Consider the following 12,760-nt stretch of genomic DNA (forward strand, 5'->3'; position numbering starts at 1 on the left):
ATTTATTTATGAGAGACACAGAGAGAGAGAGGCAGAGACTCAGGCAGAGGGAGAAGCAGGCTCCATGCAGGGAGCCTGATGTGGGACTCGATCCCAGGACTCCAGGATCAGGCCCTGGGCCGAAGCAGCACTAAACCGCTGAGCCACCCAGGCTGCCCTCTCTTTCTTAGTAAACAGAAATTTTACCACATTACAAACAGTATTCACAATCACTTGAACATTTTAAGTAGCTTAGTCTAGACCCCCCAAGTGACTCAGGGGTTGAGCATCCACCTTCGGATGGATAAAGAAATAAATAAATCCACCTTCTTGGATAAAGAAATAAAAATCTTTAACTAAAAACAAACAACACAAAATAATCCACTTAGGCCTTTGCTGGAAGGTGCTGCTTGTTGCTCGACTTGTGTTCCGTGGAGTCCGTGAGGCACGATCATCCTCACATTCGAGGCTTGCCGCCTTGTGTCACCGATGTGCTCCTGCCTCTTTATCCCTCTTTCTGCTTTTTGGTTTGATGAATTATTTTTTCATGATTCTATTTTAATTGCTCCATTTTCTCCATTCGAGATTCAGCTTTCTTTCTTTTTTTATTTAATGATCTTCAATGATGTCGCTTCTCCTCTGCCAACTTCCTGGTTCTGCACATGTGTCTGCGTGTGTGTCCGTGTCTCTGTTTCTTGGTCAGTGTGCGTGGACACACCACATGATTTCAGTTCAGTCGGGGTCAGGCTGGAGAGTCAGGGCCTCCTGTCTACGTTCAGTTCTGCGACTGACGGCAGGTTTCCTAGGGCCCAGGTCAGGGCGACCCACTGGGGGCACCACCGTCCACAGCTCACCCAGGGGAAACGAGGGAAGGGCCCGGAACGCACGACAGGCAGGGGTTCAGGATGAGGACGGCCTCACCCCTTCTAGGCCAAGACCCCGACACCTTCTGTAGGGTTTGCCTTGGATTCAGGAGCCTAGGATCGTGGGGAGCTATTGCCCATCCCTGCCCCGGGGGGACTGTCATCTTCTGGGCCTCCAGAATGAGGGTACCGGTGCCCGTGTGTGTGTGTGTGTGTGTGTGTGTGTGTGTTAGGAAAATAATCCCTTTATTTAAAATACCAAAAATTCCAACTACTATAAGATACCACATGTAAAAAACAAGACATAGTCTTGAGATGTAAAGGACACTGTCCCTAGAAAGTGCCTCTCTTTTTCTATTATTCTTTTTTTTTAATTTGGCTAATGGTGTCTACTGACACATATTTGGAATGTAATCTATTTATCAGCCAGCTGTTCTGGCCCAATGTGGATTTAGGATGTTAAAACATGTGTGGCTTTAGAGCTGTATAATAAAGTATAACCTTAAAATAAAAGTATCTTTTTAAAAGACTCTTATCATCAACATCACTGGTGACACCAATAAATAGCAGACATTGTAATAGGTAGTTTTTTGCAGTATTTTACAGCTAAACAGCCCTGCCATATAGGTAACATTAGTGTGTTAGTCCTGTGCACACAGGACCTCGTGGGCCTGGACGCATGTACACACCAAGGAAGAACGTGTGGGTGGAGGTATGTCCTGCAGGTGACACCCGCCTCCAAGGACATAGATATGAGGCCACAGTGGCCTGGGGACATCTGGGGGAAGCACCCGCTAGGACACTCCCTATCCCACAGGCAAGATGCAGACGATCCCCGACGGGCACAACAGCTTCTCCGGGGTCAAACCGGGGAAGACTGGACAGTCGTGTCTGAACCCAGGTGTGTGTCCAAGCTGGGGCCCTGGGTGCACACAGTCCTTCCCCGGGGCCTGTGGACAGGGGTGTGGTTGTGTCCCTGTGTGCACAGGCCATTGCCTACAGGGAGGGGGGCGTTGGCAGCACGAGCGCTGCCCCTGCAGCTTCCTCCAGGAGTGGGTCAGGGAGGGGGTCCCAGGAAGTGAGGTCACTGCCGTGTCACAGAGCCCAACAGAACTTGGAACCCCGGTAACCAGGCACCCGCATCCAGTGCAGCCCCAGCTCAGGCTCACTTGGCTGGAGACATCTGCTACTGGAGGATGTTCTCTTGCTGCCGGCCCACGTCTGGGGGCTCTGGCTCCCAGGAACCCCAGGGGTGCGGCTTGTTCCTATGCTGTAGGCAGTGGCTCCAGCATAGGTACCAAGGTGTCAGGGCGGTGATCAGGAGGCGCCGTCAGGTAACCCACGCAGGCCAGGCCAGGCCCCCGGTGCCACCATCCTGGGAGCCCCATCCCCTCCTCCTCAGGTTCAGGGAACCAGGGATGTGTGGGCAGGTCCCATCCAGGCTGGGGGACGCTGCAGGGCGGCAGGTTCCCCGGGGATCCCTTCAGGGTCACCCTGATGTCGAGGTGGGCAGGGGGGAAACAGGGTTCCTGAGGTCCTCTACCCGCCCCGGAGTCACCCCGAAGCCCTGCAGCCGCATCCCTTTGCTGTCCCCGGGGGCGGTGGGTGCGGCCTGCACTGTGGGGTGTCTGGGTGGAGGCAGCTGGGGGTGCGGCCCAGCCGAGGGGGCCAGACCGGGCGCTGAGGCCTCCTGCCTGGCTGCCGGGCACTGTCTCCACAGAGCTCCACCCGGGTCGTGGGGTGCGAGCGGGACGAAGGGGTCGTCTGCCCCACCGCCTCCAGGAGCAGGGAGGTGCCCTGTGCAGCTACCAGAGGCCAGCGCGGGCTCAGGGTGAGTGCAGGGGCTGGGCCCCCCGACACCCGGGCCCCGATGCGGCAGGAAGGACCCCGGGTCCCAGAAGCCAGCCTGCTACCCCCTGGGCCCCCCGACACTCCTGCTCCCACATGAGTCTGGATCCCCCCTCCCCACACCTGCCCCCCTGGCCCTGCCCCTGCCTGGGCCAGATGCAGAGTCCCTGCGCACAGATGTGTGGGAACATCAGAATAGAGCCCTCAGGGGAGGCCTGGTCGCCCGGCGGTTAGCGCCTGCCTTCCCCCAGGCCTGATCTCCGAGGCCCGGGATCGAGCCCCGCCTGGGCTCCCTGCACGGGCTGCTTCTCCCTCCGTCTGTGTGGCTGCCTCTCTCGGTCTCTCTCTCTGTGTCTCTGGAGGTCCTCGTACTGATCCAAATATTTTGAACATTTATCCTCTGAGATTGTTTCTCTATTGCATAGTTGGTCCTGTTTGTGTAAGAGACAGGCAGGGAGCTTGAGCGGGAGAGGGAGCCCCAGCTCCTCAAGCCCACGGGGCCCCAGCGCAGGGCCTGCCGGGGCGGGATCCCAGGCCTCCCGGCGGCTCCCTGCAGGCTGCACGTCCCCTCTGTCCCACCTCAGGGTGCAGGGGCCGCGGCCGGGCAGGGGCATCGGATCGTCCTGACCAAGCTCACCCGGACGGAGCTGCTGGAGCACAAAGTCCGACAACTGCTGCTCGCCTTGCAGCGCAGGGACGTCATCTATGTCCACAGCTTCCTGGAAGATTACCATCAATTCGCCACCACGGACGAGGTGCTGGACCTGCTGTTCACCGAGTGAGCACCTGCCCCTCCGCAGCCCAGGGCTGGGCCACCTGCTGCTGGGGAGGCTGGGGATGGTGTGAGCTTCCCGGCCTCGGGCTGCTCCCCCGCCTGGAGCAGGGTCCCCCAGGGCCTAGCGGGGTCCTGGAGGGCAGCCCCGGGGCCTGGCCTGTGGCGGGTCGGCCAGAGGGGCTGTGCCTGTGCTCAGCAGCCGTCCTCCTCCCCGTGACCAGGCCTGTGCCTCCTCCCCCCCCAGCCCTCTGTCACCAGGGTCCTGAGTGGCCTGTTTCCCCATTGAAAGGGAGGTTTGAGAGTCTATCGGGGGTCTGTGTCCTGGGGCAGCCAGACCGGGGGACCCCGGGACCCCCCAAGCCCACTAGGATATGGGCCATGGGCCTGGCCGGACCCTTTCATGCTCAAGCCTTCAGGAGGCCCCAGCAGGTGCGGGCGCTTCTCCGGGATCTGCCCGTGGCCTCACGCACAGAGCTGACGGCCCCCGGGGCTCTGGCCTAGTCGGGGTCAGAGGGTGACAGCCCCCATGATGAGACGTCACGTCCCCAGCACGATTCATGGGATGCCCCCACCCTCCTCTAGGTATGGGTACATCGCAGATGCCTGGGGTAACAACGATGTGGTCCTGCAGTGCTGGAAACTGTGAGTGACTCCGGCTCCTGCAGGAGGGCCTTCCCTCTCCAGGAGGGCAGCGAGGGGGCTGTGGGGCTGGGGGGGGGCTGCACCCTCACCCCACACATCTGCAATTCCTGTGACAGGGAAAAGGTCTAAGGCCCCTTCTGGAAAAGAGCGAAGGAGAGCGGTGGATGGGGTGCGGGTTTGGTGGGAGGCACTGGGACCCCTCAGGGAGACCTTCTCCATCCCCCCCAACCCTCTCTCTGCCCCACACCTGGGACCCAGAGCAGAGGGGGTGGGGAGCATCGCACTCTCCAATCTGGTACAGCTGCCCCGGGGGTACAGCAGGTGCTCAGGAGGGCCGGTGAGGGCTCCCGGACCAGGCGGCCCCCGCCCCGTGGGAGATGGGAGATTAGAGTCAGTGGAAGGACACCCCCGGGGGCCCCTCGGGAGGGAGGCAGCCCAGAGCCACAGGAGGGAAGGTGGCAGTCCTAGGCGGCTCCTGGCAAGGCCTGGCAGGACACAGAGCCCGAGCCCTCCTGCCTTGGAGCTTCCCAGAGCGACAGTGTGTGCAGTGAGGGCAATGACAGGCCAGACGCCCCCCGTCCCCCGATGCCTGCCGGTGGACTCAAGGGGCAGGTGGGCAGGGACCAGGCTGAGGAGGGAGCCCCGCTTCCCCAGGAGAGACGCTGATGGTCACCCCGCTGGGCCTGGGCTCCCCACACAGAGGCTGCATCCCAGCCCCTCCTCGGGGAGCAGGCCTGTGGCAGGCAGGACCACCAGGTGGCAGGGGGACGAGGAGCAGGACTGGCCTCCGACACCCCGCACGGGAAGCCGGGCCCCGGGTCCTGCAGGGCTTCCCCGGGACACCTGCATGTGACAGAGCCCTGTCTTCTGACGCCTGTGCCCGCCTGTCCCTCCCCAGGGCCATCTCCTTCATGATGCAAATATGGTTGAATTATTATGGGGACGACTTTCATCAGTTCCCAGAATTTCCCTCCCTTATAAAACTCCTCCAAATACTAAGACAGCACATGCCAGGCACAGATGCGCATCTCCGGGCCCTGCGTCACCTGAGGCAATTCAGACGCCTCCATGCAGCGGAGCGAGAGGCTGGGGGTGAGGAGGACTGGGGGTGGCCGAGCTGGGGACAGGGTGGGGCCCGCAGATGCAGCCTCCGTGCAGCTGGGCCAGGAGCAGGGGTGGGCTCACACCCCACCCCACGGGCTGCAGCCTGGGGACACCTCCCAGGGCTCTTGCCCTCACACACGGGGAGGGGTGGAAAGAGTGGCCTTGATTTGGGAGGGACGTGGACAGTCCGTCCTGGTGGTGATACTTTGTCTTCTTGGATCTACAGCTTTGGCCCGAGGAAAACACCCTGAACCCACTCTGCAGTGCACCCCAGCTCCGACCGTGGGGCCTGCTGCCCCGTGGGGCCTGGCTGCTGGGGCTGAGGGCTTGGCCTGCGATGAGCCGCCTGCTGGGGAGGCAAAGCCCCTGCAGATAGTGGTCACTGCTGCCCTGCAGGAGTCCCCTGCACCCCTGGGAGCCCTGGATGAGGAGCAGGCGCCACCCCCTGCTCTCGAGGTTGTGGATGTGCCCCCGCCACCACCTAACTCGATGGAGCAACTGGCCTCGGGGATGGAGCAACCCGTTGAGCCACCCGAAGAGCCCGCCCCATCTCCCACTGTGGAGCCTGGGGAAGGTTCAGGGTCTGAAGGGATAGTGGCTGCTGGAGATGAGGACCTGGTCAAGGCAGAGATGCTGGTTCCTGAGGTGAAGGTGGTGCACGTGTTGGTCGAACCTATGGTTCCTTGCCACGATGAGGAGGAGCCCCCTGCTCCCATGGCCACCCCGGAGGAGTAGGCCCTGGTGCCTGCAATCGGGGTCCCCAGAGGGCCAGACCTGCAACCTGCCTCCGGAACAACCTGCTTTGACCCGTTAGCAGCCCCCTTAGCAGCCCCCTGACCACCTCGGGGGCCCGCCCCAGCTCCCACCGCGGGGCTCGTGATGGCTGCAGCCCAACAGGGGCTTGCCCTCCCCTGTTATTTCACTGTTTCTATATTTTGAGTTTTTCTTTAACCTTTAACCTGTATAATGGCTTATAGAATTTTTTTTTTTTTTTTTTTTTTTTTTTTTTTTTTTTTTTTTTTTTTTTTTTAGCCAAATCTCCTTCGTTTATTTACCCAAGTCCCATAGTACAAATCCCTGGCTTATAGAGTTTTATTGTAATAAAGGATAAGTTAACTTTACACAAAATTGACTCTGATGCTTTTAAATTACACAACATGGTACTTTAGGTCCATTCACAGTGTTGCAGGCCCGGAGCCCAGGGCACCAGGGGACACAGCCGAGGATCCGGGGCTCCCCCAGGACAGGCAGAGGCTGGGAGGACACAGGACAGCCGGGTCACTCCTGCAGCCAGGCCCAGAGCTGTGCAGATCGTGCCCCTACCCCGGAGCACCCAGTCCCGTGTGCTCTAGGAGTTGCAGTAGTTACTGTGGGAGCTGACTCCAGGGCTGGACAGCTGGCCGCCGCCACTGTGGTTGTCCCTCCTGGTGTCACCCTGTACCTGGGCCTGAGCAGGGGCCTCACAGGATAAAGAATCCCACTGAACTGTAGACCTGGCAGAGGGCTGGGCAGCTCCCCCAGGTGCACACACCTGAGAATCAGCACAGCAGGCCCCTCCCCCAGAAGGCCAGTTGGAAGGTCAGGGGAAAAGCAAGTTATTGACCAAGCACCACTGGAAAGTTCCAGGGGAAGTCGAGGGATTTACAGTATATAGAATCAGAGGATACTCCCTTTGTTCTTTCTTTCCTGTTTGTTTCTGTTGTTTCCCCACCCCCTTTTTTATTCTTTTTTACTTTGTTTTTTCTGTTTTCCTCCTTTTTCCAGTACAACATGTTGTTGGCCACTCTGCACTGAGCAAACTGACTAGAAGGAAAAACTCACCTCAAAACAAAGAATCAGAAACAGTCCTCTCTCCCACAGAGTTACAAAATTTCGAATACAACTCAATGTCAGAAAGCCAATTCAGAAGCACAATTATAAAGCTACTGGTGGCTCTAGAAAAAAGCATAAAGGATTCAAGAGACTTCATGACTGCAGATTTAGATCTAATCAGGCCGAAATTAAAAATCAATTAAATGAGATGCAATCCAAACTGGAGGTCCTAACGATGAGGGTTAACGAGGTAGAAGAATGAGTGAGTGACATAGAAGACAAGTGGATGGCAAGGATGGAAACTGAGGAAAAAAGAGAAAGACAATTAAAAGACCATGAGGATAGGTTAAAGGAAATAAATGACAGCCTCAGAAGGAAAAATCCACATTTAATTGGGGTTCCCGAGGGCGCCAAAAGGGACAGAGGACCAGAAAGTGTATTTGAACAAATCATAGCTGAGAACTTCCCTAACTTGGGAAGAGAAACAGGCATTCAGATCCAGGAGATAGAGAGATTCCCCCTAAAATCCATAAAAATCGTCAACACCTCGACATTTAATAGTGAAGCTTGCAAATTCCAAACATAAAGAGAAGATCCTTAAAGCAGCAAGAGACAAGAAATCCCTGACTTTTATGGGGAGAAGCATTAGGACAACAGCAGACCTCTCCACAGAGACCTGGCAGGTGAGAAAGTGTCAGCAGGCTGTAGTCAGGGTCCTAAATGAGAAGAACCTGCAGCCAAGAATACTTTATCCAGCAAGGCTCTCATTCAGAATAGAAAGAGAGATAAAGAGCTTCCAAGATAGGCAGAAACTGAAAGAATATGTGACCACCAAGCCAGCTCTGCCAGAAATATTAAGGGGGACCCTGTAAAAGAAAGAGGAGGTCCAAGGGAACAATCCACAAAAACAGGGACTGAATAGGTGTCATGATGACACTAAATCTGTATCTTTCAATAGTTACTCTAAACGTGAATGGGCTTAATGACCCCATCAGAAGGTGCAGGGTTTCAGACTGGATAAAAAAGCAAGACCCATCTATTTACTGTCTCCAAGAGACTCATTTTAGACATAAGGACACCTACAGCCTGAAAATAAAAGGTTGGAGAACCATGGACCTTTCAAATGGTCCTCAAAAGAAAGCAGGGGTAGCCATCCTTATATCAGAGAAATTAAAGTGTGTCCCAAAGACTGTAGTGAGAGATGAAGAGGGACACTATATCATACTTAAAGGATCTATCCAACAAGAGGACCTAACAATCATGAATATTTATGCTCCGAATGCGGGAGCCGCCAAGTCTATCAATCAATTACTAACCAAAGTTAAGACATACATAGATAATAAAACACTTATACTTGGTGACTGGAATATAGCGCTTTCTACAATTGGCAGTTCTTCTAAGCACAACATCTCCCAGGAAACAAGAGCTTTAAATGCTACACTGGACCAGATGGATTTCACAGATATCTACAGAACTTTACATCCAAACACAACTGAATACACATTCTTCTCAAGTGCACATGGAGCTTTCTCCAGAATAGACCACATACTGGGTCACAAATCAGGTCTTAACCGATACTAAAAGATAGGGATCGTCCCCTGCATAGTTTCAGACCATAATGCTTTGAAACTAGAACTATATCACAAGAAGTTTGAAAGGATTTCAAACACGTCGGGGTTAAGGACCATCCTGTAAAAGATGAAAGGGTCAACCAGAAAATCAGGGAAGAATTAAAAAGATTCATGGAAACTAATGAGAATGAAGATGCAACCGTTCAAAATCTTTGGGATGCAGCAAAAGCAGTCCTGAGTAGGAAATACATTGCAACACAAGCATCCATCCAAAAACTGGAGAGAACCCAAATACGAAAGCTAACCTCGCACCTAAATGAGCTGGAAACAAAACAGCAAATAGAACCTACACCCAGCAGAAGAAGAGAGTTAATAAGGATTCGAGCAGAACTCAACGAAATGGAGACCAGAAGAACTGTGGAACAGATCCACAAAACCAGGAGTTGGTTCTTTGAAAGAATTAATAAGATAGATAAACCATTAGCCAGCCTTATTAAAAAGAAGAGAGAGAAGACTCAAATTAATAAAATCATGAATGAGAAAGGAGAGATCAGCACCAACACCAAGGAAATGCAAACGATTTTTAAAACTTAGTATGAGCAGCTATATGCCAATAAATTAGGCAATCTAGAAGAAATGGACAGATTTCTGGAGAACCACAAACTACCAAAACTGGAACAGGAAGAAATAGAAAACCTGAACAGGCCGATAACCAGAGGAAATTGAAGCAGTCATCAAAAATCTCCCAAGACACAAAAGTCCAGGGCCAGATGGCTTCCCAGGGGAATTCTATCAAACCATTAAAGAAGAAACCATACCTATTCTACTAAAGCTGTTCTGAAAGATAGAAAGAGATGAAGTACTTCCAAACTCCTTCTATGAGGCCAGCATCACCTTAATCCCAAAACCAGACAAAGACCCCACCAAAAAGGAGAATTAGAGACCAATATCCCTGAGGAACACAGATGCAAACATTCTCAACGAGATACCAGCCAATAGGATCCAACAGTACATTAAGAAGATTATTCACCATGACCAAGTGGGATTTATCCCTGGGATGCAAGGCTGGTTCAACACTCGTAAAGCAATCAATGTGATTGATCAGATCATCAAGAGGAAAAACAAGAACCATATGATTGTATATATATACATACACATGTGTATGTATATATATACACACACTATGTATCTATATCTATATATCTATATATCTTTAATTTAAGATTTTTAGTTATTTATTCATGAGAGACACAGAGAGAGCAAGAGGCAGAGACACAGGCAGAGGGAGAAGCAGGCTCCATGCAGGGAACCCGACGTGGGACTCGATCCCAGGACTCCAGGACCATGGCCCGAAGGCAGGCGCTAAATCGCTGAGCCATCCAGGGATCCCCCACATCTTCTTTTTCCATTATCAGTTGATGGACACTTGGACTGCTTCCATAATTTGGCTGTTGTAGATAATGCTGCTATAAACATCAGGGTGCATGTGTATTTTTGAACTAGTATTTTTGTATCATTTAATACCTAATAGTGCTATTGCTAGTTCATAGTCATTCTGTTTTTAAGTTTTTGAGACAATTCCATAATATATCCATTTTTGAAGCTATTACAATTAATTAAAAAATTTTAAAAACCAATTTTAAAAAATAATTATACTGACTGGACAGTGTTATAGTAAAGTACTGAAAGTTGAGTCATCTTAATGCCTCAGAAATATTTATTTATAATCATGTATATACAAAGACACATAATTGCAAATGTATCCTTTCTATTGCTCATTGCATTCCCCACTGGTGACTACATAAAATATTTAATAATTAATATTTAATTAATTTCATTTAATTTACACAAACCATAATATACAAAGAAACTGGTAGTGGTGTTATAGTAAGTTTGTATTGTTGCCTTCCATATAAGATGAGAGAACAAATAAAGTCTACAGCTAACAATGTACAAGAGTACATTGAACTTTGATTGCTCATCAATATGTATCCAGAATAAATTCAGAGAATGAAGAAAAATTAACCAATAAAATTAATTCCAACTTATTGTTACAATAATTTAATCATAAGTTTTAGGTGATAGAAGTGATTTATACATATCATAAAAAACCTGGAAAATCTTGAAAAAAAAGAGAATAATAACAGTCACCTCAAAATGCTATCTTTCATCTCTCTGCAATATACGTATTCTGTTTCAGTTTTTAACCCCTTATTTCATTTAACATTAACTTTGGAGTATTTTCATGTTAATGAATTTCACTAATAAAAGATTTTCGGGAACTCCTTATAATCTCTAACAGTGTTATTTTATCCTGTATTTTTATTTTTGTTCATTTAAGTTTTTATTTTAATTCTTGTTAGTTAAGGCATAGTGTAATGTTGTTTTCAAGGGTAGAATTTAATGCTTTATCGCACATATAACACATAATTATTTTTAAGTGCCTTTGTTTTAAATATGTAATTCCAGCTGTTATCTTACTGATCTAAATAATACTAAATATACATTCTGAATATCTTTAATGGTTTCTTTAGGATAGATTTCTAAATGTAGTCACCGTTCAAATGGTTTCTCATTTTTCATTTAACTCTTGCTGCACTGTGCCAAGTATCTCTGAAGAAGCACTGTGACAACACCATCTCTAGCACTGTATCCAGGTGTCTTTTTCACAAAATATTCTGTGGAGTTCTTTTTTGGATTTATATGCCAATTTAAATATCTTTAAGTTTCTGAAAAAAATAGTTAGAAAATAGAACTAATAATGAATTGATTGAATAGTGTGGGATATGCAGTACAGTGCAGTGCAATCCTTTATGAAAGGAGACTGGTGATTTCGACTAGTATTCCATCCAAAGAGGGATAATGTTGCATCCCCTGCACAGAGACAATATAGAATCTAGAATATGAAGTGAAAGATGCCACCCTTCCTGTAGAAGAAATATGATTGATATGAGCCTAATGGTAACTGGAGGTTGAAACAATTGTCTTGCCAGCCGCAGGTCTGCAAAGAGGATTCTACTACTGTGCAGTCAAACAAAGCGTATTACCAAGTATCATCATCAGCTATGGTTATTGACATCCATCAGATGGGAACTGACCTTGCCCTATAAATGAAAAATAATGGCAAAAAAGAGAATAGTAACATTCATTCACTTAGAAAAATTTTGCTAAAGCTTTTTAAAATAGAGATAGTAGGGGCACCTGGATGGCTCAGTTGGTTAAGCGTTCTACTCTTGATTTTGGCTCAGATCATGTCTCAGGGTCATGAGATGGAGTCCCACATCACACTGGGTGTGGATCCTGCTTATAATTCTCTCTCTCTCTCTCCCTCTGCCTCTCCCTCTCAACTCCTGTGGTTTCTCTCTCTCTCTCTCTCTCCCTCCCTCTCTCTCTAAAAATAAATAAATAAAATAGAATAGAATAGAAATAATAAAAATAATGTAAACTTTTCCCAGAATTTCAGAAGAAATAATTATTTAAAACATCTTATAATAATAACTGAAATAAAATAATGGATAAAAATAAAAAGTAGAGTAAATCCATTGTTAAGTATATTTATTTAAAATGTTTCTAAATATAAAATATTAATAAAATAAAATTATTAATTTCTAAATGAAATCTTAATCCACCAAATCTCATCAATCTTAATCCACCAAAAAGGAAGGAGGACAGAAATTTGAATGAAGCCTTATTATAATGAGAAAGGATGAAGATCTATAAACCTACATATGTAGGAGATTATGAAAATATAAGAATAGAACTTTGCTAATTATTCTGATCATTTAGAAAAAGCAAATATTTCTAGAAAAATTACAATTTATAAATTCAGATTCCTTGTAGTTGAAAAACTCTGAATAGACAAAAACATTAATATAATACTTAGTTTACAGCTCTAAAAGTCATCTTTGGACTTGTGGACTTAATAAAAGTTTGAGATGAAATCCTAGTTCTACGTCCTGCTCTTTGTAAAACTCTGATGAGATACCTTTTCCTCAATTTCCTCATCTATAAAATGGGGACCATGATACCTATTTTATAGGATTGTCCTGAGGAACAACTGCATTGAGTATCTAGGAAGCGGCACTGTTCTGTACGGTGTGGTACATATAGGAGTCTATTTCACGGTATGGTTAGATGCTTTGGGAATGGATACAATGAAAATTGAA

General features: G+C 48.7%; 1 protein-coding gene across 1 annotated transcript; it reads left to right on the forward strand.

The window, feature by feature from the left end:
- The first annotated feature begins 1,664 nt into the window (after positions 1 to 1,664).
- On the forward strand, positions 1,665 to 6,220 carry LOC144284142 (uncharacterized). The gene is made up of 5 exons (XM_077848487.1): positions 1,665 to 1,743; positions 3,282 to 3,468; positions 4,048 to 4,107; positions 5,006 to 5,199; positions 5,438 to 6,220. Exons 1-5 carry the CDS (start codon positions 1,665 to 1,667, stop codon positions 5,944 to 5,946), a joined length of 1,029 nt encoding a protein of 342 aa, XP_077704613.1. The 3' UTR covers positions 5,947 to 6,220.
- The last annotated feature ends 6,540 nt before the right edge of the window (positions 6,221 to 12,760 follow it).

The sequence above is a fragment of the Canis aureus genome, chromosome 15 (assembly GCF_053574225.1).
Source record: "Canis aureus isolate CA01 chromosome 15, VMU_Caureus_v.1.0, whole genome shotgun sequence".
Taxonomy (NCBI): Eukaryota; Metazoa; Chordata; class Mammalia; order Carnivora; family Canidae; genus Canis; species Canis aureus.

Bases quoted from the DNA above. Each gene is read 5' to 3' on its own strand.
- LOC144284142 (XM_077848487.1), top strand. From the start codon at position 1,665: ATGCAGACGATCCCCGACGGGCACAACAGCTTCTCCGGGGTCAAACCG. The intron at 1,744-3,281 runs GTGTGTGTCCAA...CTCAGGGTGCAG, and splicing joins ACAGTCGTGTCTGAACCCAG to GGGCCGCGGCCGGGCAGGGG. The intron at 3,469-4,047 runs GTGAGCACCTGC...ACCCTCCTCTAG, and splicing joins CTGGACCTGCTGTTCACCGA to GTATGGGTACATCGCAGATG.